The 25,773-nt window shown below is 41.0% G+C and overlaps 1 protein-coding gene across 1 annotated transcript in view; it reads right to left on the reverse strand.

The window, feature by feature from the left end:
• The window catches only part of LOC131936112 (adipokinetic hormone/corazonin-related peptide receptor variant I-like), a 107,547-nt gene that overhangs the window by 16,905 nt on the left and 64,869 nt on the right, over positions 1–25,773 (reverse strand). The window contains exons 2-5 of the mRNA XM_059292988.1: positions 2,713–2,917; positions 1,602–1,721; positions 1,337–1,400; positions 657–745 (exon numbers count right to left, since the gene is read on the reverse strand). Coding sequence (XP_059148971.1) covers positions 657–745; positions 1,337–1,400; positions 1,602–1,721; positions 2,713–2,917 — 478 coding nt within the window. The remainder of the gene's footprint in view (positions 1–656; positions 746–1,336; positions 1,401–1,601; positions 1,722–2,712; positions 2,918–25,773) is intronic.

Here is a 25,773-nt window from a genome sequence, read left to right on the forward strand (position 1 = left end):
TTGTTCACGACACAACTCTAAAAATAAAACAAAAAATCGACGGCTTGAAGTTGTTAACTTCGTTTACATTTCACCAACAGAATACTTTGGGGGAAGCTTTCACAATACAATAGTTTGCTGGAAATTGTCAATATCACAGAGTTGTAAGTTTACGCAAGCTTAATGTATGTATGTGTGTGTGTTTGTGTGTGTGTGTGTATGTGTGCCGTGTGCGTGTGACTGATACATTTACAACGCCACAAATCCTATCAATTTGGCGCACATTTTTTCTGCTTTAAAAATAACCTCCAACGTGTCTGCGAGCTAACGCGGCTAGAACCTCGTCCACTTACGTTAAATCCTTGATTACAGCTTCCTACGTCTAACATGAGTCCCGGATTTTGTGCCTTTTTCTGTTAGAACCGGTTGGTCAATGTCAGCTTTGGTGGTTTTACTTATTTCAATTCGTCTAAAAACCACATTTAGATCAAATGTTTGCCCGTTCTACTTACCTCAATTCTTCTTTAAAAAAACAACCTTTGTAGCTTTAATTAAGCTGTTTCACAATTACGTCAATTATTATTCTGGGAATTCCATGTGGGAAAATTCCCATCATCCCTCAGGCAAAAGTTCACGAGACAAGGTAGACAACTGTGACAATAAGGGAGGCGACTTACCGTATACAATAGGGTTAATGCAGGAATTGGAGACGGCAAATATAAACAAGCCACGCTGAACTTTGGCGTCTATCTTCATAGCTGATCTCCTGAGGACAAAAATAAACTCGGTCATCCTACAGGAAATAAATCCCAGTCTGTTAAAAGTCGTTTTGTTTATTTAAGGAGAAAACAAACAATTACTGATGAAGATTTCTCTCTTAAGACGTTGTATACCAGACGTCTTTCATCAAAGGTCGCTTGATCCCAATGGTCACTTCAAACTATAGGGGGACCTTCCTAGCTAAGGTCTTGTTGTACCCAATATCAATTCATACTAAAGATAGTTTATTCCTAAGGTCCTTTATACCAAAACTCACAATAGCAAGTGTACATCAGTATATTAGCTTATGCCCCTGTTTTATAGGCAGAAAGATAACTTTCACCACGAAATTAAAAGAACTAAACCCTGATACCCGTGTTATCATCAGTCAGGCTGAGAGGAATATCATGCATTAATAGAAAGATGACCTATAACAAAACCAGTTGTAAGGGACACCACCAAACAAGTTGTAAGGGACACCACCAAACCAGTTTTAAAAGACACCACCAAACCAGTTGTAAGTGACACCACCAAACCAGTTGTAAGGGACACCACCGAAGCAGACGACACCACCGAAGCAGACGACATCAACTTTTACCTGTCGAAATAGTACCAGGCTGAGATGACAAAGTATGGCGTCCAACACATGACGTAAGCCCCAACTGTGGAATAAAATTTTTAAGATTCTAAACGAAACAGACTCTTTACACAATAAAGATATTCAATCTGTAGGTTTTAAATTAGTTTTAATTTAAAATAAAAATTATCTTCAATTTCTATTAAATTGTCAGCCATGACCGAGATGTTATTTTTAGAAGTCTCGTGCTGACGTTCAAGGTCAGAACCAATCACGTGACACTCACCAATGACCAGCGTCATCTTGAGCGTCCTGGACTTGGCCCGCTCGATGTTGCCCACACCGGACCGCCGTAGTCCGGCCCGCTGGTGGTCCCCGCAGTGGTACGTCTGGACAGTCATCTCATCTGTGGACGGTATCGAGTTCTGTAGGATCGGTTTATATTTTGGGGAGTATCGCTTTCTATTGATGTATCGTAGGGCAATGAGGAGGGAGATTGGTATAAAGTTCCATCACACTTTGTTGTTCATTACAATACTTGTAGTGGGCAATTTGATAAGGGCATAAAAAGGTCAACCTTTCAAAGGTCAGTTAGATTTGCGTCATAGATATCTGTTGCTAGAGACAGTAGTGCTTGCTAATGCTAGGGTTAGATAGTGTTAGGATGTGCTTGTCGTTATGACTACATTTAGACTAGATAAAACTGGACAAGTTAATAGTAGCTGATAGTGAATGCTTACAAAAAGGCTGCGATGTTTGAGGTGAAATCTTTAATTAATTAATGCATACTTAATTAGAGATTAATGATGTGTGTTAGAGGTTTGTCTCTATGCAGTACACACGGCGCCTAAAGGTGGTTTTTTTAACTCATTTAGTTGAAAAATCTGGAAACATTTCATCAAATGTGACCGAATTATCTACCCTTATCTGCCTACCCTTTCAGTTATCCCCCCTCCCCCTTGTGTCTCCTATCTAGAAAGCTTTAACGAGAAGCTTAACGAAGCGTGGTTAAAGTAATGAAATCCTTGATAACCTTTTTATGACCAATAACAATTTTTAATAGTTTCCAAAACTGACGCTTGTTTTAAAATCGGCCTGGAAAATATTCTCCATCTTTCCCCACCTCAAAGTTTGTAAAAGTGCTTTTGGCCAAGTTTCGATGTTCCATATTCACGGGGCCAAATTTTGCGTTTTTTTATTTGCTTCTTGAGATATCTAAAAAAAACTTTTGTTTATTTTTTGGATTCCAAAAAAATTTCGTCTGAAATTTTTTTGTTTACTGGCAAAAGACACGACAAAGTGTCGTTTGGATTATCTGGTGTAATGCGCTTAACACAATGTTAAGAAACATTACCCAGACAATTTGAGCTTAAGCCGGAGCTAAACCCGGAGCTTACCTTTGCTTTGTTTAGATTTCTTGGAAATCCTGAACAAGATGACGCAATAAGCGGAAGTGATGACAGCCAATGGTAGCCCGTAGAGAGCGATGATGCTGAACAGGTTGTAGGCCATTTCGTGCTCAGCAGACGGGAAGAAGTTGAAGGTCACACACTGCTGGAACCAGCGGAACGTGGGGTGGGTCTCCACGTGGAAGATGACGCTCTGGGGAGGGGTCAGATTTGGGTTACGTCAGTCACGTGGTGAATGTTAGGTCATGGGGTAGGTCTCATTCAAATAATGAATGTTAGGTCTTTAGTGTAGGTCATATTAAAAAGTACATGTTAGGTCATGGGGTAGGTCTCATTCAAATAATGAATGTTAGGTCTTTAGTGTAGGTCACATTAAAAAATTCATATTAGGTCAGGGGATGGGTCTCATTCAAATAGTGCATGTTACGTCATTGTTTAGATTTTATGTACATAATTAATCTTAGGTCATTAATGTAGGTCTAATTCAACAAGTGTATGTTAGGTCATTGTTTTTAGTTTTCATTCAACTAGTGAACTTTAGGTCGTTAATGTACGTATCATTCAGAAAGCACTTCTTAGGTCATGGTGTAGGTCATATTCAAATAATACATCTTAGGTCATGGTGTAGGTCATATTCAAATAATACATCTTAGGTCATGATATAGGTCATATTCAAATAATACATCTTAGGTCATGGTATAGGTCATATTCAAATAATACATCTTAGGTCATGGTGTAGGTCATATTCAAATAATACATCTTAGGTCATGGTATAGGTCATATTCAAATAAAACATCTTAGGTCATGGTATAGGTCATATTTAAATAAAACATCTTAGGTCATGTTGTAGGTCATATTCAAATAAAACATCTTAGGTCATGGTATAGGTCATATTCAAATAATACATCTTAGGTCATGGTATAGGTCATATTCAAATAATACATCTTAGGTCATGGTGTAGGTCATATTCAAATAATACATCTTAGTTCATGGTATAGGTCATATTCAAATAATACATCTTAGGTCATGGTGTAGGTCATATTCAAATAATACATCTTAGGTCATGGTATAGGTCATATTCAAATAATACATCTTAGGTCATGATGTAGGTCATATTCAAATAAAACATCTTTGGGAGGGATTTAGGATAGAATGTCATGAGATTTAGAATATAGAATGACATGAGATTTAGGATAGAATGATGTGTGATTTAGGATATAATGACATGAGATTTAGTATAGAATAACATGAGATTTAGGATAGAATGACATGGAATTTAGAATAGAATGACATTTAAAATGTTAGAAGATATTAGTTTAAGGTCGATCACGTCGTCTATTTCTTTAATATCATCGACCATGGTGACCAGGGAGGGGCGAGGGGTGACGCTAGGGGCGGTGGGTGTGTGTGTGTGTGGGGGGGGGGGGGGTGATTCCAGATTCTGAAGATCTAGTTAGATAGACCTACGAGAGTTTGGTGTCTTGTGACTGGCTGAACAACCTGGTGAGTACATGGTCAGGACCTAACAGGACCTAACAGGACCGAACAGGACCTACTCTCGCCTGGACCTACACCTGTCTGATCGCCTGCTACACGTCACCCCTGACGGTAGTCACAACTGACTGCTAATGTCGAGTCATGACTTTTGATTGGTCAAACCAGATCACGTGTTGGTCACGTGATTTCTCGACCCGCGTTGTTGACCCAGATATAAAATGTCCCTAACGTTAAATATGATCCGCAGAATTGAACAACAGAATTCAAATCTGACACCGCGTAAAAACTAGAACTTCATTTTTTTTAAAACGGAAACAAATACTAAGTGTTTTTAGCGCAATTTCCATTCTGGAGAATTGCGTTTATTAACTCGTCATTTCTGGGAATGGATGGATGGATGGATGAATGTGTGTCCGGGCTTTAAGTCGTATCTCCTCCTCAACGAAGCAATATCGATGACTAGTTCCAAAAGCAATTATGTTAAGCAAGTTACGAGAATGAGCATAGGCTATAAAAATTCCGGGTTTCTTTCATGTATTTCCCGTAAAAGCCAAAAAACCTCGAAAAAATGCAGTTTTTGGCCCATATCTCGGCAACCAGACCACTTAGCGACTTGAAACATGTACCAATCGATTCCTGCCATAATTTAGAACAATATTGCCGAAGAAAGTTTTCAAAAATATCCTCTCGTTCGGTCACAAATTTTAAAATTACATAAACACCTACAAACCGATCGCTCTTCTAGCTTGAACGCACCCCATCATTATACGTCAGAGCTATTTTTAGATAACATAAGGAAATTGCGCATAAATGTCACTAGACTTTTTAATTAACTTGCGCGCCTACTGAACGTGAAGGCGCAGCCATGGAACGCGATGACGCATCTATTGAACGTGATGACGCGTGTGGTGTGGTTGTATATACATGCCGGAAGTAGAGATCTATCATCTTAATGATTATCATGTTGATAATCAAGTTCAACTAACCAATGGTTTTACTAACCCTGCTCTTGATTTACGCTACGACAGAGCTATTTTTAGATAACATAAGGAAATTGCGCTAAAATTGTCACTAGACTTTTTAATTAACTTGTTTTAAACAGGAGCTTGTGGTGATGACAACTATTGTACTTCAGTGTGGTGTGTGAATGGTGTAACTGAGTTGTGTAATGGTGTGTGATGTGAATGGTGTAACAATAGTTGTGTGATCGTGTGTGATGTGAATGATCGCGTATGATTAGTTTCACAATTTAAAAAAAAAACTTTTTTTCAGTATTTTTTTAAGCTTCGTACCTGTTTTACATATTTTTAAAACTTTATTAAGAAGAACATAATGAATCATTTGACACGCCAATTACGTTTGTAATTATCGAAAACGATCTTAAGATAATTAAATTGCTTTACTTAAATTAAAATAAACAGTTGATTAGAAAAGTTGTGTAATGTAAGAAGCGGAAGGTTGTGAAACTGGAGAGTTTGTTGATGTGTTTTGTTGTTTGTTTGACGAAGACTGTCATTGGTTTACATATGCGGGGTACACTGTTGCTATGGCAACCAGGTGAGAAGTCAGATCACGTGACGTCTACTTAATCCCCGCTGCACAATGCAGCAAATGGTGAACTATTGTCCAGATAAATTTGTAAGAATGCCAGAAAAATGTAATGGCCCATTAAAGCTAATACAAAATCCATTAGCACGACATTAGCAAGAGGAATTTTAAGACCCCGAATCCTTTTCCCATCAAACCTTTCCCGTTTGTCTATTTTGATGGCCACTGGATCAACTTTCTTGTTGAGGTGTTTCATCGAGTCATTGGAGAAACTGGGTCAGGACATGACATTTGGAAGAAATGGGTCGTGACATGACATTTAAGCTGTCAATTATCCAGGTGATAAAAGAACGCCCTCGTGAGCTTTGAATGACAAAGTATTTCGCCATGACATATGTCATCGACTTGTTGCTACGCCGCAACCCTCACACAATAACACACGCGGACACACACTGTCCACTCTACAGGACCCACACACCCCACACGACCCACACTCTACACTCACACGACCCACACACCCCACACACCCCACACGACCCACACTCTACACTCACACGACCCACACACCCCACACACCCCACACACTACACCACAAACGACCCACACACCCCACACGACCCACACACCCCACACACCCCACACGACCCACTTACCCCACACAACCCACACACTACACCCCACACACCCCACACGACCCACACACTACACCCCACACACCCCACACGACCCACACTCTACACTCACACGACCCACACACCCCACACACCCCACACACTACACCACAAACGACCCACACACCCCACACGACCCACACACTACACCCCACACACCCCACACGACCCACACACTACACCCCACACACCCCACACGACCCACACTCTACACTCACACGACCCACACACCCCACACACCCCACACACTACACCACAAACGACCCACACACCCCACACGACCCACACACCCCACACGACCCACTTACCCCACACAACCCACACACTACACCACAAACGACCCACACACCCCACACGACCCACACACACGACCCACACACCCGACCCACACACCCTCACCCACCCAGCCGCCGGTCTCATCAAAGATTAAATGACCCCCGTCAGACCACAGTTGACAAGCTTCACCTCAAACTTGTCTGCACTTAATTGTACCCGATGCAATCAATGAATATTAATGAGCCAGACGTTAATTAAGTTCTTGCTCACGCCAATTTTTTTCATTCCATCTGCAAGTCACGTGGTTAATTAGCTAAACTCGCCAGACAGGCGACACTGTAGACAGACGACAGACAGACAGACAGACGACACACCAGACAGACGACGCATGTGCAATGTCACCATTGCTAAGATTCCTTATCAAACTGTTAAACGTTTCCATTGCAATTAGATCTAATCGGAATTAGTTTTAGTCATATGTGTATTGTGTTCTCTGTCACAAGTAATTAGCTTCAGTAGATTATTTTCTCAATCAGTATTTCGTCCACAGGCGCACATAAATCTGACTGCTTATGCTTCATGAATTTTTTAACTGATTTTAATTGACGAGAATAACACCTGGCTTTACCCCCCCCCCCCTTCCCCCCCCCCCCCTCCCAAACACCTAAGCTAAAATTATTTCATCCACAAAAGCAAAGTTTGTCGTCATACTTGTTTTCTTCGGTCATTCACTGAACACAATTTTATTTATGAACCAGTTGGAACTGACCCCGAGTCATTGTCCGATTAATAATCAAGGTCATTATCTGAAGCATCGCCAAGAATAAGACAAAAGTTTTGACTGGGTAATCAGAGGAATTAAAACAAGAGTTTAATGTTCGCTACAAAACAAAGTTCTATTTTTTGTTTGTTCCCGTTGAAAGCTCTAGAGAATAAGATAAAAGAATCGACTTACAAAAATTAATGTAAAACTTAGTTGAAAGCAAATCGTTCTGCGACTGAACAGGCTTCACAGATAGGCGGACTGCTACTCCACAGGGAGCTTAAGTCTGACGGAATATAACCAAGCCGATTATAAACTGATTCGGGTAAACTTCGTACACTTTAGGTTGTGCATCTATTATTAACTGTATCATCTGAGTCATCCTTTATATCCTGTTTTCATAGTTTCAGTGGTCTCTCTCCCTCTCTAAATGAGTCAATTTATATAATATAATTATATTGATATATATATATATATATATATATATATTGGTAGAAGCGCCGTACGTTGAACAAGGATAAGCCTTGAATCAGAAAATATACCTGTATACTTATCAATGAAATCCGTGTATCAATGCAGATCTCAGGTAAAACGAGTTCCTCGCCCGCCGACCCACCCCCACCCCCACATACAACACAGATCCCAAATTAGGCGTGACACGCGCTGTTAATTTATGCACAATAGAAGAAAAATTGTACTCGTTTGATGCAGTAAAATTGCATTCAGTTGGGCGCCGCTAATTTGGTGAGCACAAAAAGTTGGATTTGGGCAGGAAATGAAAGCAGAGGAACAAAGCTGGAGAAATAAATTGCCTGGTTAATGGAAAGTAGATGGGATAGATCTAAGGGGAGGGGGGGGGGCGGAATCTTCCCGTTGAAAAAACTGGTCCCTTTGATGTTTCAAATAGAGTTGTCTCATCATGACGCTACAATTATTTCAAACATACGTTTATTTGCCTGTAAAGTTGGATTGTTTTAATTGGTAGGGTATTCGTTCTGAGTCAAGCCAATCAAATAAAGCCCATTTAATAAAGCCCATTTAATAAAGCCCACCCAAATAAAGCCCACACAATAAAGCTCATACAATAATGCCCACCCAATAAAGCCCATCAAATTAAGACCGTCTGTTGACGTCAACGATCTAGGCACATCTACCATTACAACTCCACCAGTTTTCATCACTTGATATTTGTCATTATTATTATCTATACAACTGCCACACAGAGGCGTAGCGACCAATTCCGGTGCCTGGGGCGGACTATCAACTTTGCGCCCCTCTCTCTATTTCTATATATAGTTATTCCTGTCTGTGAAAAAGCGCCCCTCACCTCAGTTGGAAAGGTTTTTGGCACTTCTTACCAGCTACTAAGCCGTAGCATTTTAATTTCGGTGCCACAAAATTAATATAAAAAAAAGCTAAATCAGTGTGTAAAGCCTTGTATTCGTTTATTTTCGTAACGTTGACAGTGTATAATTCTATACTTTAGCTTAAAATGAGCTTTTAAATTAATTTCTCTACCCCTTTTGGCGCCCCCTTGAGGTCGGCGCCCGGGGCGGCCGCCCCACCCGCCCTCCCCTAGTTACGCCTCTGCTGCCACATTACAGTTACCGCTACACTAATGCCACACTACCTATACATTCATACCAGTACTAATACACAAATGCTACAATATCACTACAGTCATTTCTCTATCAATCACCTACACCGAGATAATTACGTTTTGCAAGGGAAATCACTATGATATTCACATCCAAAAAACTTGAATAATGAGTTAAGACATTTTTTAAACTAATGACCAATTAAAATTTAATTATCTGCGATCTCACACGATATTATTCAGTATCGCGACCAGGAAGAATGGTACTAATTACAGTTTTTAAAACACTACTCGTAAAATACTAACTAATCTTAAAATACTAATCTTAAAATACTATTCTTAAAATACTAATCTTAAAACACTAATGAGCAGTTAATTAATATATGTAGGATGAGGTGAGCACGAGCTGGTCATGTGACCCTGTGTGAATCAATTTTACGGTGACGTCATCTGATCGTCTCTCGGTATTCGAAAAATATGTCACAGATGACACATGACATCAATATTTCAGGTTGGGAGGGTGGCATCTACATGTCAGGCTGGGAGGGTGACATCTACATGTCAGGCTGGGAGGGTGACATCTACATGTCAGGCTGGGAGGGTGACATCTACATGTCAGGCTGGGAGGGTGACATCTACATGTCAGACTGGGAGGGTGACATCTACATGTCAGACTGGGAGGGTGGCATCTACATGTCAGGCTGGGAGGGTGACATCGACCTAAAGACGCCTCACCTTTCTGTACCAGGAACCAGACGAGTGCTTTCAAATCTATCGTCTGCTCAGTTTCCATTCGTCCAGTACAGGAAGTCATGCTGTTCACCAGCAGACGTCCGAATTCTTTCTCGTCTTTTTAATTAAAATCATATTTTTGTGTTGTTTAAAAAAAATAGTTCTAGACTTCGACATTATATATTTTTATATTTGTTATATTTTTCTTAAAGTGAAATAAATAAAAAATGTATCATCTATAAATAATTAATTAGATGACAAGTTGTCAAAACTGTCTCTTCATTTTTAATTACTAATTAATGAATCATAGTTTTAAAATTTCTGAAACGCTATCCCCACCCCCACATAACCCACCCCACCCCCACATAACCCACCCCACCCCCACATAACCCACCCCACCCCCACATAAACAACCCCACCCCAGCCTAAATATAAACAGCGTTTTGAACTGATGTGAGAGGTCAGGCCTAAAATGTAACACGGAGTTCTCAAACTTGAGATATGTAATTAATTAATGAGATGATTGGCGTGTCGTGTCTAATTGTGTGAAGATCCCCCCCCCCCCCAAGACGTGTCGACAGCGACTACTCTTTAATGTCTTTATTCTGTCTACATGTTGTTTTTTTACGTCAGTTATTCTGGATGTTGTAGTTCGATACGGTTTTCCCAACGTCACAGTAGGCTTTAGTTGGTGACACAGTAGGGTTTAGTTAGTGACACAGTAGAGTTTAGTTAGTGACACACTAGGGTTTAGTTAGTGTCACAGTAGGCTTTAGTTGGTGACACAGTAGGCTTTAGTTGGTGACACAGTAGGGTTTAGTTAGTGACACAGTAGAGTTTAGTTAGTGACACACTAGGGTTTAGTTAGTGACACAGTAGAGTTTAGTTAGTGACACAGTAGAGTTTAGTTAGTGACACACTAGGGTTTAGTTAGTGACACAGTAGGGTTTAGTTAGTGACACAGTAGAGTTTAGTTGGTGACACAGTAGGCTTTAGTTGGTGACACAGTAGGCTTTAGTTAGGCTAGCTGACACAGTAGGCTTTAGTTGGTGACACAGTAGGCTTTAGTTATAGGCTAGCTGACACAGTAGGCTTTAGTTATAGGCTAGCTGACACAGTAGGCTTTAGTTGGTGACACAGTAGGCTTTAGTTAGGCTAGCTGACACAGTAGGCTTTAGTTGGTGACACAGTAGGCTTTAGTTATAGGCTAGCTGACACAGTAGGCTTTAGTTATAGGCTAGCTGACACAGTAGGCTTTAGTTGGTGACACAGTAGGCTTTAGTTATAGGCTAGCTGACACAGTAGGCTTTCGTTATAGGCTAGCTGACACAGTAGGCTTTAGTTAGGCTAGCTGACACAGTAGGCTTTAGTTAGGCCAGCTGACACAGTAGGCTTTAGTTAGGCTAGCTGACACAGTAGGCTTTAGTTAGGCTAGCTGACACAGTAGGCTTTAGTTAGGTCGGCTGTTACAACCTAACTTTAAGGTCGACTGTTATAATCGAGAGCTTAGGCCACCTATAAGAGCTAAATTTTGGGCCACCTGTTGGAATGGAGAGCTTAGGCCACCTATAAGATCTTAATTTTGGGCCACCTGTTGGAATGGAGAGCTTAGGCCGCCCGTGAGAGCTAAATTTTGGGCCACCTGTTGGAATGGAGAGCTTAGGCCGCCCGTGAGAACTAAATTTTGGGCCACCTGTTGGAATGGAGAGCTTAGGCCGCCTGTAAAACAGAGTTTCTGTCAAGCTTCTCTATGAGGTGCACCGACCCCAACACCCAAGGTACGTCTACCCCTCCCCCCTCGAAAGTTTCAAGTAACTCACCCGGAGAAGAAAGTCTGAAAGAACCACTGCTTTGTTTTGATGTGTTTTGGCCAGCCCACAGTTGTACCTCCACTAGTTTTGTCCAACCCACACACAGCCGGCAGCTGAATAGTGCCAAGATCTTATGGTCCAAAGAATTAAGGTGAAAGTTAAATGACCAGCCGGCAGCTGAATAGTGCCAAGATCTTATGGTCCAAAGAATTAAGGTGAAAGTTAAATGACCAGCCGGCAGCTGAATAGTGCCAAGATCTTCTGGTCCAAAGAATTAAGGTGAAAGTTAAATGACCAGCCGGCAGCTGAATAGTGCCAAGATCTTATGGTCCAAAGAATTAAGGTGAAAGTTAAATGACCAGCCGGCAGCTGAATAGTGCCAAGATCTTATGGTCCAAAGAATTAAGGTGAAAGTTAAATGACCAGCCGGCAGCTGAATAGTGCCAAGATCTTCTGGTCCAAAGAATTAAGGTGAAAGTTAAATGACCAGCCGGCAGCTGAATAGTGCCAAGATCTTATGGTCCAAAGAATTAAGGTGAAAGTTAAATGACCAGCCGGCAGCTGAATAGTGCCAAGATCTTATGGTCCAAAGAATTAAGGTGAAAGTTAAATGACCAGCCGGCAGCTGAATAGTGCCAAGATCTTATGGTCCAAAGAATTAAGGTGAAAGTTAAATGACCAGCCGGCAGCTGAATAGTGCCAAGATCTTCTGGTCCAAAGAATTAAGGTGAAAGTTAAATGACCAGCCGGCAGCTGAATAGTGCCAAGATCTTATGGTCCAAAGAATTAAGGTGAAAGTTAAATGACCAGCCGGCAGCTGAATAGTGCCAAGATCTTATGGTCCAAAGAATTAAGGTGAAAGTTAAATGACCAGCCGGCAGCTGAATAGTGCCAAGATCTTCTGGTCCAAAGAATTAAGGTGAAAGTTAAATGACCAGCCGGCAGCTGAATAGTGCCAAGATCTTATGGTCCAAAGAATTAAGGTGAAAGTTAAATGACCAGCCGGCAGCTGAATAGTGCCAAGATCTTATGGTCCAAAGAATTAAGGTGAAAGTTAAATGACCAGCATAACCGCCGTGGTTTACAAATACAGGATTTACATAAATAATCATAACCACATTGTCTCAGAATAATTAGCATTATTTTTAATAAACCTTCTTTTATTTAGACTTTAAAATGTATCTAGCGATAAGAATGAAATAAATGTAGTGTATGTTTATCTTATATTTTAACTAAAATATAAACTATTTTACTTCAAGACTAATTTGTATCATATTTTAATTGGGAGCCAATTATTAATAATTTGTAATTTTGAAATGGCGGATAATAACAACGATTACAAGATGGAGGACTTTTGAGTTTGATAAACCTACACCAACAAATCTGTATAGCAAGGGGGTACGTTAATTACTGGCTTGTGACCGCCAAAAGTTAATTGCTCGCAAATGACCGTCTATAGTTAAATATTGGCACGTGACAAGCGAAAGTTAATGATTGTCAATGGCAGTAATTAATTGGGGAAAGTACACAGGCGGCTTTTGATCTAGTCAGACCTTGTCATTTTGTCGCCTGTTTCCATAGTTACCTGACTGGAAGATTTTCCGCTGGTCAGCATTTGTCTTCTCCTCCTACCCCCCCCTCCACTAGTCCACCTACTTCCTACTCCCACCCCATCCCCCCTCAAGCCCAGCCCCTCCCCTTTTAACTCTGCCCTACTGACCAATCATCTACAAGCATTCAAGAACAAGAATAAAACCCGCCTAAAACACAGCCGTCTGCGCTAAAATTAGATCAGTTGTGCGCGTGAGCCTCAAGTACAACAGAATTACTAATCAGATGACTTGTACTAATACTTCAAGTGTCAGGAAATCAACTTTTATTGTTTTAAAATTGATTTTCCCCGCGAAAGAAGTTGTCTAACAAATACCAATTCGGCCTCTTGCGACACAGAAACTTCCCAACAAAATGTTAGCGTCCATTGATTTTCTCGGCTTGCCAGGAAAATGACTGCCCTGTCAGTGTTTAAAGAGATTTTTGCTAAAACAGCGGAGGAGAAAAAATATTAATTGGGTACAATTTTTGGCTGATTTACACACAGAGAATTTTTTTTTTTGTCTTATCAAAATCCAAAATCTAAAACAAAATTCGAAAATAAAAAATTAATCGATTAATATGAAAGGAATAAATTGTCATAAAGTGGCCAAGTAAAAATGTTTGATTTTGGCTTGTTTTTCAATGTAAACTTTCGTGCAGATTTGCCAGATAGGACTGAATAAATGGCAATGCACTTGGTTTGGCTGTAGTAAAAAATTCAATGAAGATTTTCAGTGAATATTTGTTTCTGTAAGTAGGGCAATTACAGGGTAGCGTGTAGCAATATTTGATGGGTAGCGGGTAGCGAAATTTGGCTGTAGCGATATTTGGCTGGGTAGCGTGTAGAGATATTTGGCTGGGTAGCATGTAGCGATATTTGGCTGGGTAGCGTGTAGAGATATTTGGCTGGGTAGCATGTAGCAATATTTGGCTGGGTAGCGTGTAGCGATATTTGGCTGGGTAGCGTGTAGCGATATTTGGCTGGGTAGCGTGTAGCGATATTTGGCTGGGTAGCATGTAGCTATATTTGGCTGGGTAGCATGTAGCGATGTTTGGCTGGGTAGCATGTAGCAATATTTGGCTGGGTAGCGTGTAGCAATATTTGGCTGGGTAGCATGTAGCGATGTTTGGCTGGGTAGCATGTAGCAATATTTGGCTGGGTAGCATGTAGCGATGTTTGGCTGGGTAGCATGTATAGATATTTGGCTGGGTAGCATGTAGCGATGTTTGGCTGGGTAGCATGTATAGATATTTGGCTGGGTAGCATGTAGCGATATTTGTATTGACAGCATGATCAGGCCGGATAGAAGATAGCGTGAGGTACAAGGCACTAGGTATATTTTTAAATAAGAATGTTATATTTCTTTTTCGTCTTGGCGGGGGGGGGGGGGGGGGGGGGAGACAGACGAGGACTTATTCCAAGAGGGCATTTTCTCTTCTCCCCCCCCCCCCTCCGAGGCCCGAAAGAAACTTTTTAGTTATTATTATTCGTAGGTGCGTGAAGGGGGCAAGCACTTGAAACTTTGGGGGTGGGGCTGACATAGCCGTCCCCCCCCCCCACACCCCTGAGAGCCTGAAAGAAACACAGCTAATGGTGTCAAAATGTCATGGCGTGTAAAGTTTGTTAGGTGCCACATAAAGTGACGACCTTGACTTTTGTGAACTCGTGACGACCTTGACTTTTGTGACCTTGCTTTCAACCGTACCTCGCTCATAACAAAGGTGGAGTAGACGGAAGGTAAAAAAAAAAAACAAGATTACTTCAAGCTTATCAGAGAACTCACTTCGCCATTATCTCTACCACAAGTTGATCAACTTGAGCCACAAATTGAATTTGTTTCATCTTCAGATTCTTAAAAAACTCTATTTGATTAGCACCGCCACGCGAACTCAAATTTGTGACTTTATAGACCGACAGAAATTTGTGACTTTATAGCCCGACAGAAATGTGTGACTGTATAGCCCGACAGAAATGTGTGACTGTATAGCCCAACACTACTTCCATGGGACGTTTTTTCACGAGAATTTTTATCGCTAAAACTGGACGGTCGACAGAGGGAAAATATGAAGGGGATTAATATACTAGATAGAAAATGTGTAGATACAAGAATGTAGGTAACATGAAATGTGTAGGTGCACGGATGTAGCAGCTAGAAAATGTGTAGGTGCACAAATGTACTAGCTATAAAATGTGTAGGTGCACGAATGTAGCAGCTAGAAAATGTGTAGGTGCACCAATGTAGCAGCTAGAAAATGTGTAAGTACACGAATGTAGCAGCTAGAAAATGTGTAGGTGCACGAATGTAGCAGCTAGAAAATGTGTAGGTACACGAATGTAGCAGCTAGAAAATGTGTAGGTGCACGAATGTAGCAGCTAGAAAATGTGTAGGTGCTAGAAAATGTGTAGGTGCACCAATGTAGCAGCTAGAAAATGTGTAGGTGCACGAATGTAGCAGTTAGAAAATGTGTAGGTACACGAATGTAGCAGTTAGAAAATGTGTAGGTACACGAATGTAGCAGCTAGAAAATGTGTAGGTACACGAATGTAGCAGCTAGAAAATGTGTAGGTACACGAATGTAGCAGCTAGAAAATGTGTAGGTACACGAATGTAGCAGCTAGAAAATGTGTAGGCACACGGATGTAGCAGCTAGAAAATGTGTAGGTGCACGGATGTAGCAGCTAGAAAATGTGTAGGTGCACGAATGTAGCACACGAATGTAGCAGCTAGAAAATGTGTAGGCACACGAATGTAGCAGCTAGAAAATGTGTAGGTACACGAATGTAGCAGCTAGAAAATGTGTAGGCACACGGATGTAGCAGCTAGAAAATGTGTAGGTACACGAATGTAGCAGCTAGAAAATGTGTAGGTGCACGAATGTAGCAGCTAGAAAATGTGTAGGCACACGGATGTAGCAGCTACAAAATGTGTAGCAGCTAGAAAATGTGTAGGTGCACGAATGTAGCAGCTAGAAAATGTGTAGGTGCACCAATGTAGCAGCTATAAAATGTGTAAGTACACAAATGTAGCAGCTATAAAATGTTTAAGTACACAAATGTAGCAGCTAGAAAATGTGTAAGTACACAAATGTAGCAGCTAGAAAATGTGTAGGCGCATGTATGTAGCAGCTAGAAAATGTGTAGGTGCACGAATGTAGCAGCTAGAAAATGTGTAGGTGCACGAATGTAGCAGTTAGAAAATGTGTAGGTACACGAATGTAGCAGCTAGAAAATGTGAAGGTGCACGAATGTAGCAGCTAGAAAATGTGTAGGTGCACGAATGTAGCAGCTAGAAAATGTGTAGGTGCACGAATGTAGCAGCTAGAAAATGTGTAGCAGCTAGAAAATGTGTAGGTGCACGAATGTAGCAGCTAGAAAATGTGTAGGTGCACGAATGTAGCAGCTAGAAAATGTTTAGGCACACGAATGTAGCAGCTAGAAAATGTGTAGGCGCATGTATGTAGCAGCTAGAAAATGTGTAGGTACACGAATGTAGCAGCTAGAAAATGTGTAGGTGCACGAATGTAGCAGCTAGAAAATGTGTAGGTACACGAATGTAGCAGCTAGAAAATGTGTAGGTACACGAATGTAGCAGCTAGAAAATGTGTAGGCACACGAATGTAGCAGCTAGAAAATGTGTAGGTACACCAATGTAGCAGCTAGAAAATGTGTAGGTACACGAATGTAGCAGCTAGAAAATGTGTAGGCACACGGATGTAGCAGCTAGAAAATGTGTAGGCACACCAATGTAGCAGCTAGAAAATGTGTAGGTACACGAATGTAGCAGCTAGAAAATGTGTAGGCACACGGATGTAGCAGCTAGAAAATGTGTAGGCACACCAATGTAGCAGCTAGAAAATGTGTAGGTGCACGAATGTAGCAGCTAGAAAATGTGTGTAGGTGCACGAATGTAGCAGCTAGAAAATGTGTAGCAGCTAGAAAATGTGTAGGTGCACGAATGTAGCAGCTAGAAAATGTGTAGGTGCACGAATGTAGCAGCTAGAAAATGTGTAGGTGCACGAATGTAGCAGCTAGAAAATGTGTAGGTGCACGAATGTAGCAGCTAGAAAATGTGTAGCAGCTAGAAAATGTGTAGGTGCACGAATGTAGCAGCTAGAAAATGTTTAGGCACACGAATGTAGCAGCTAGAAAATGTGTAGGCGCATGTATGTAGCAGCTAGAAAATGTGTAGGTACACGAATGTAGCAGCTAGAAAATGTGTAGGTGCACGAATGTAGCAGCTAGAAAATGTGTAGGTACACGAATGTAGCAGCTAGAAAATGTGTAGGTACACGAATGTAGCAGCTAGAAAATGTGTAGGCACACGAATGTAGCAGCTAGAAAATGTGTAGGTACACCAATGTAGCAGCTAGAAAATGTGTAGGTACACGAATGTAGCAGCTAGAAAATGTGTAGGTGCACGAATGTAGCAGCTAGAAAATGTGTAGGTGCACGAATGTAGCAGCTAGAAAATGTGTAGGCACACGGATGTAGCAGCTAGAAAATGTGTAGGCACACCAATGTAGCAGCTAGAAAATGTGTAGGTGCATGAATGTAGCAGCTAGAAAATGTGTAGGTGCACGAATGTAGCAGCTAGAAAATGTGTAGGTGCACGAATGTAGCAGCTAGAAAATGTTTAGGCACACGAATGTAGCAGCTAGAAAATGTGTAGGCGCATGTATGTAGCAGCTAGAAAATGTGTAGGTACACGAATGTAGCAGCTAGAAAATGTGTAGGTGCACGAATGTAGCAGCTAGAAAATGTGTAGGTACACGAATGTAGCAGCTAGAAAATGTGTAGGTACACGAATGTAGCAGCTAGAAAATGTGTAGGCACACGAATGTAGCAGCTAGAAAATGTGTAGGTACACCAATGTAGCAGCTAGAAAATGTGTAGGTACACGAATGTAGCAGCTAGAAAATGTGTAGGCACACGGATGTAGCAGCTAGAAAATGTGTAGGCACACCAATGTAGCAGCTAGAAAATGTGTAGGTACACGAATGTAGCAGCTAGAAAATGTGTAGGCACACGGATGTAGCAGCTAGAAAATGTGTAGGCACACCAATGTAGCAGCTAGAAAATGTGTAGGTGCACGAATGTAGCAGCTAGAAAATGTGTAGGCACACGGATGTAGCAGCTAGAAAATGTGTAGGCACACGGATGTAGCAGCTAGAAAATGTGTAGGCACACGGATGTAGCAGCTAGAAAATGTGTAGGTACACGAATGTAGCAGCTAGAAAATGTGTAGGTGCACCAATGTAGCAGCTAGAAAATGTGTAGGTGCACGAATGTAGCAGCTAGAAAATGTGTAGGCACACCAATGTAGCAGCTAGAAAATGTGTAGGTGCACGAATGTAGCAGCTAGAAAATGTGTAGGTGCACGAATGTAGCAGCTAGAAAATGTGTAGGTGCACGAATGTAGCAGCTAGAAAATGTGTAGGCACACGGATGTAGCAGCTAGAAAATGTGTAGGCACACGGATGTAGCAGCTAGAAAATGTGTAGGCACACGGATGTAGCAGCTAGAAAATGTGTAGGCACACCAATGTAGCAGCTAGAAAATGTGTAGGTACACGAATGTAGCAGCTAGAAAATGTGTAGGCACACGGATGTAGCAGCTAGAAAATGTGTAGGCACACGGATGTAGCAGCTAGAAAATGTGTAGGCACACCAATGTAGCAGCTAGAAAATGTGTAGGTGCACGAATGTAGCAGCTAGAAAATGTGTAGGTGCACGAATGTAGCAGCTAGAAAATGCTAGAAAATGTGTAGGTGCACGAATGTAGCAGCTAGAAAATGTGTAGGCGCACGGATGTAGCAGCTAGAAAATGTGTAGGTACACGAATGTAGCAGCTAGAAAATGTGTAGGCACACGGATGTAGCAGCTAGAAAATGTGTAGGCACACCAATGTAGCAGCTAGAAAATGTGTAGGTGCACGAATCTAGCAGCTAGAAAATGTGTAGGCACACGGATGTACTAACTGCTGAAATGTCACTCATACAAGGAAGTTATTGAAACAAATGAACCGTTACAAAAATTTCCACCGGAAATGTACTAAACGACTTTCTAAAAATAGTAACATCACCGATTGGGTTAGAAAAAGACCACGTGACCGGACTAATGGACATTACTACCGGCGTACCTTTCACTTCAGTGCACTTGGGGGAGGGGTAAAGATGTGATTTGAAATACAAACATTTGGTAAAATCAAATACATCGAAGTATGATACTGTTTAACTTAACCTGAGTGAGCGTTTGAAAACAAAACCCTGAATAACCGCCTTATTCCCGACATTTTCTGACGTCATTCTAAAAAGGAAATAATCTAACTTGTCAATCTAACAATGTGTTTGTGTTGTTTTAGACTTGAAATTCACTTTTCCTTGTTAAGTCATGACAGTGGTTGACTGCGTACACAAAGTATACCTGCTGGTATTTTATTTGGCTCGGTCTACGGTCTCAGTCGTGACGTTAGTTGACTAGACCAAATTCTTCGTTAATTTGTAATTTTGTGTATCTACTAATCACCTACATTTTATAAATTTAAGTCTTATAGATACTAGGTTTTATTAATCTATTTAGACTCGTTTAATCATAGTCTTAAAAAAACCCAACCTAATCCAGCACCGTCAGCCCCATACCAACCTCTCCGCATGACGTAATGATAAAACAAATTTGACATTGACATAAACAGAGCTACGTATATAACGTAAGCTGTTAAGCCGGTCAGATCATGAATTAGCAGAGGGAGCCGGTTATTACTTGTGGAGCTGTAGACAGTTGTAGAAAAAATACAAAAAATTCAGATATTTTTTTTGCTGGGTGGGGAAACGATATGTTGTAATATATTTCACATGTTTGAATTGGGTTTTTTTTTTTTAATCACGAAAAAAAAAATGTGTCAGCTTATATTCTTCGGTGTTAGAAGTGCGGAATGTGTTTAGCACACAATGCGACTAGATCAATATAACATGTAGGACCAAAGCCATTGTTTAGCTTATCAAATAAACACAATGCGCCACGTTAACTACAACACGCAAGACCAGAGCCATGAAATTTAAGTTCACTCAATCAAACCTAGCATACTTGGGTGAAACCCCGGATGTAAACGCTAAAGAACTTGAACCCTTTTATCCCCGGCCCTTAAAACTCGGGTCATCTTACGGCGAGCTGTCATTAGCGTCTATTTATAGCCACATCCATTTCACTTCTCCATAGCCTCCTCAGGTTCAGACCGCGTCAATACCGTCTTTATCTCCAGTCACATGATACCCGTAACACCGCCCATGGTGCACTGACACTCACGGACATACACTGACCGCTAGAGTATTGACCACTACATCACGGACATACACTGACCGCTAGAGTATTGACCACTACATCACGGACATACACTGACCGCTAGACTATTGACCACTACATGACATCATGGACATACACTGACCGCTAGAGTATTGACCATTACATCACGGACATACACTGACCGCTAGAGTATTGACCACTACATCACGGACATACACTGACCGCTAGAGTATTGACCACTACATCACGGACATACACTGACCGCTAGAGTATTGACCATGACATCACGGACATACACTGACCGCTAGAGTATTGACCATGACATCACGGACATATACTGACCGCTAAAGTATTGACCATGACATGACGGACATACACTGACCGCTAGAGTATTGACCATGACATCATGGACATATACTGACCGCTAGAGTATTGACCATTACATGACATCACGGACATACACTGACCGCTAGAGTATTGACCATGACATCATGGACATATACTGACCGCTAGAGTATTGACCATTACATTACATCACGGACATACACTGACCGCTAGAGTATTGACCACTACATGACATCACGGACATACACTGACCGCTAGAGTATTGACCATGACATCACGGACATACACTGGTCGCTAGAGTATTGACCATGACATGACGGACATACACTGACCGCTAGAGTATTGACCATGACATGACATCACGGACATACACTGACCGCTAGAGTATTGACCATGACATCACGGACATACACTGACCGCTAGAGTATTGACCACTACATGACATCACGGACATACACTGACCGCTAGAGTATTGACCACGACATCACGGACATACACTGACCGCTAGAGTATTGACCATGACATCACGGACATACACTGACCGCTAGAGTATTGACCATTACATGACATCACGGACATACACTGACCGCTAGAGTATTGACCACGACATCACGGACATACACTGACCGCTAGAGTATTGACCATTACATGACATCACGGACATACACTGACCGCTAGAGTATTGACCATGACATCACGGACATACACTGACCGCTAGAGTATTGACGATTACATCACGGACATACACTGACCGCTATAGTATTGACCATTACATCACGGACATACACTGGTCGCTACAGTATTGACCATTACATTACATTACGGACATACACTGACCGCTAGAGTATAGACCATTACACCACGGACATACACTGACCGCTAGAGTATTGACGATTACATCACGGACATACACTGACCGCTAGAGAATTGACCATTACATGACATCACGGACATACACTGACCGCTAGAGTATTGACCATTACACCACGGACATACACTGACCGCTAGAGTATTGACCATTACACCACGGACATACACTGACCGCTAGAGTATTGACCACTACATGACATCATGGACATACACTGACCGCTAGAGTATTGACCATTACATGACATCATGGACATACACTGACCGCTAGAGTATTGACCATTACATCACGGACATACACTGACCGCTAGAGTATTGACCATTACATCACGGACATACACTGACCGCTAGAGTATTGACCATGACATCACGGACATACACTGACCGCTAGAGTATTGACCATAACATCACGGACATACACTGACCGCTAGAGTATTGACCACTACATCACGGACATACACTGACCGCTAGAGTATTGACCATGTGACCTACTTAGGTCGAGTCATTTTTATTTTGACATTGTATAATTCCTTATATGGAATGATGGTGTAACACCTGGGGTTTTTCCACTGACTTATTAAGGTGTTTGAGACATAGAAATTTTCCATTAAAATCTGATTGAATGATTCTGATCAGATGATTATCCCAACCAATGGCGACATGAGTTGAGGATAACCTCCCCTGTCACAGAAGTCTTTAATTACACTGCACACTCGCAACACGAGGCAGTTTATCTTGACCTGGCAGTCTACGAGGCAGTTTTACCTTGATCAGACAGCCGTCCATATTGTCCGGCTATAGACTCTGACCATTTGAACGTGAGAGTACTTAAGACCTGTGTGTGCCTTGCTTTCTTCAGTTGATTTAGTCTTCTAGTTTAATATTACTTGTCGCTAAGTAATTCCTGAAGCTACAGCATTGTTGTGTGGCCTGTAGCTATTTTTTAGACAGTGTAGAAATCTGTGATAGTGTTTTTTCCTACATTGTGTAAGTTGGGTTTTTGATATTTTATACATTAAATATTGTATCTAGTTCAACCTTGTGTTCTACCACTACTGTGTTCGCTGATTAAAAGGTCGTATGTAGATTGGATGAGTGTTAATTACATTAGTATCACTAGCTTCCCTAGACATTAAATTCGAGCCCTAGTGGTCGTTGTGTTAAGTGTTCATCCACCTAGGCCGTAAGGTATTTACATATGACCCCGAAAAAAGAAGCCGGGGGCGTTCTCCTTCTATTTGGCTGATAGATAGGTAAACGTTACAACCATTACATGACATCACGGACATACACTGACCGTTAGAGTATTGACCACGACATCACGGACATACACTGACCGCTAGAGTATTGACCATGACATCACGGACATACACTGACCGCTAGAGTATTGACCACGACATCACGGACATACACTGACCGCTAGAGTATTGACCATTACATCACGGACATACACTGACCGCTAGAGTATTGACCATGACATGACATCACGGACATACACTGACCGCTAGAGTATTGACCATGACATCACGGACATACACTGACCGCTAGAGTATTGACCATTACATGACATCACGGACATACACTGACCGCTAGAGTATTGACCACGACATCACGGACATACACTGACCGCTAGAGTATTGACCATTACATGACATCACGGACATACACTGACCGCTAGAGTATTGACCATGACATCACGGACATACACTGACCGCTAGAGTATTGACGATTACATCACGGACATACACTGACCGCTATAGTATTGACCATTACATCACGGACATACACTGACCGCTAGAGTATTGACCACTACATCACGGACATACACTGACCGCTAGAGTATTGACCACTACATCACGGACATACACTGGTCGCTACAGTATTGACCATTACATTACATCACGGACATACACTGACCGCTAGAGTATTGACCATTACACCACGGACATACACTGACCGCTAGAGTATTGACGATTACATCACGGACATAAGTAGTATATTAGGTCACTTTTGGGTAGTATGGGTGAGCAGGATGCGGATGCGGATGCGGATGCGGAACAAAGGCTATATAGGAAAATACTCCCCGCCTGGGTGAGCCGGAGGTACAATGACATATAGCAAAATACTCACCCACCTGGGTGAGGCGGGTGAACCGGAGGTACAACGAGATATAGTAAAATACTCCCTGGGTGAGCAGGAGGTACACCGACATATAGCAAAATACTCACCCAACTGGGTGAGGGTGGGTGAGCCGGAGGTACAATGACATATAGGAAAATACTCACCCACCTGGGTGAAGGTGGGTGAGGGTGGGTGAGCAGCCTGGGACAATGAGATATAGTAAAATACTCACCCACCCTAGAGTGGGGGATGCGGATGCGGAGTAGGTCAGTAGGTCACCTTTTGGTGACCTTGTGACGTAATTAGTAACATTATGACGTAATCATTGACCTAGTTACGTAATTTTAATGCGTTTTTTAATTAGTTTTAATGAGTTTTTTAAATTTTAATTAATTTTTGACCTAGTTACGTAATTTTATTGTTTTTTTAAATTAATTTGATTTTAATTACTTTGTTTGTGTTTTGTTTGTTTATTTTTAATAAGTTTAATTAATTCGATTTTTTTATTTATTTTGTATTTGTTTGATTTTAACTTTTTAATTATTTTTATTTTGTTTATTTTTAATTTAATTATTTTATTTTTAATAAGTTTAATTAATTTGATTTTTATTTATTTTGTATCTAGTTACGTAATTTTAATTTTATTTTATAATTAGTTTGAATTTTTATTGACTAGTTATGTAATTTAATTACTTTGATTGTTTAATTAGTTTGTTTACTTGTTGTTTAATTTAATTACTTTGTTTATATTGTGTAATTTTTATTAACGAGTTACGTAATTTGCTTATTTGTTTGAAATTCATTTTAATTAATTTGATTTTAATTACTTTGTTTAATTTATTTATTTGATATATTTCTTTTCTTTGTTGTTTAATTTGTTGGTTTGTTTATTTGGTTGTATGTATGTTTTAAATTCTCCCCTACAACGACCGTGTACAAAAAACAGGTTAAATTCTCCACCACAACGAACGTTACAAACATAGAACATCCATTAAAGATAACGATCAGCCACAGCTGTTACGTATCGACCCGCCCGCGAAGTTTTCTCACCGCTGCCCGTTTTAATGGGAATGTATTGATCGCAGCCGCTGGCCCATCACAGCATGATGTCCCACCTAATTAAATTTTTTTGTTATGCTTCACCGAGTTACCCCCGCTCGGTTGACGGGTTATGGTAATTAACGACATACATTAAGTAGCTTTCCGCGAAGCACTTAGGTCATTATGCAACAGCTGTTGTGCGACAGCTGGTGCTGTAATTAGGCCGTTCAACCGGATAAATGACCGCGAAAATTGTGTTCTAATTCTAATCCGGGATTTAATCTGTCGTTCCAGTTGTTGTTTATATCAGTTGAATACTAAGGTTAGTTGGATTTAGTTGTTTTTATATCCAGTGTAGCGCCGTGGTCTTACAACGCGCGCTCAGGCTAGAGTATCGAGGTCAAATAAGCAGACGTGTCACGTCCTACATTTAGAGGTCAAGTACACGGCCCAACGCTGTGTATTAATTTAAAGGATCTAGGCTTGTTGTGATTTGAAAGTTAGTGTTATGGAGTCTTTTTTGGCTAATCCTACTGTTGAAGATGTAGAAAAGTTGAGTAGAAAAGTTTTGGTTAGTGTTGTTAAGGAATTGAAATTGGATTATTCTGTTACGCAGAAGTCAGAGGTGTTGAGAGATAAAATTGTTGTTCATTTCATTAATGAAGGGGTATTTGATGAAAGTTTGTTGGCTGGTGTGTTACTCCGCGAGGAGAAAGTTGCTTTAGAGAAGGCATTAAAAGAACAGGAGTTGGAAGTTAAAATTGCTTTAGATAGGAGGAGGTTGGAATCAGAATTGGGTAAAGTTAGTGATGTCACTTCTCTGGTAGATCCAAAAAAGTTGTCGGTAGGGCAAGTGATTGCCAAATTTGGGAAATTAGTTCCTAAATT

This window comes from Physella acuta, unplaced genomic scaffold, assembly GCF_028476545.2.
Source record: "Physella acuta isolate Inbredline_101_S28 unplaced genomic scaffold, ASM2847654v3 ptg000168l, whole genome shotgun sequence".
NCBI classification, from domain to species: Eukaryota; Metazoa; Mollusca; class Gastropoda; family Physidae; genus Physella; species Physella acuta.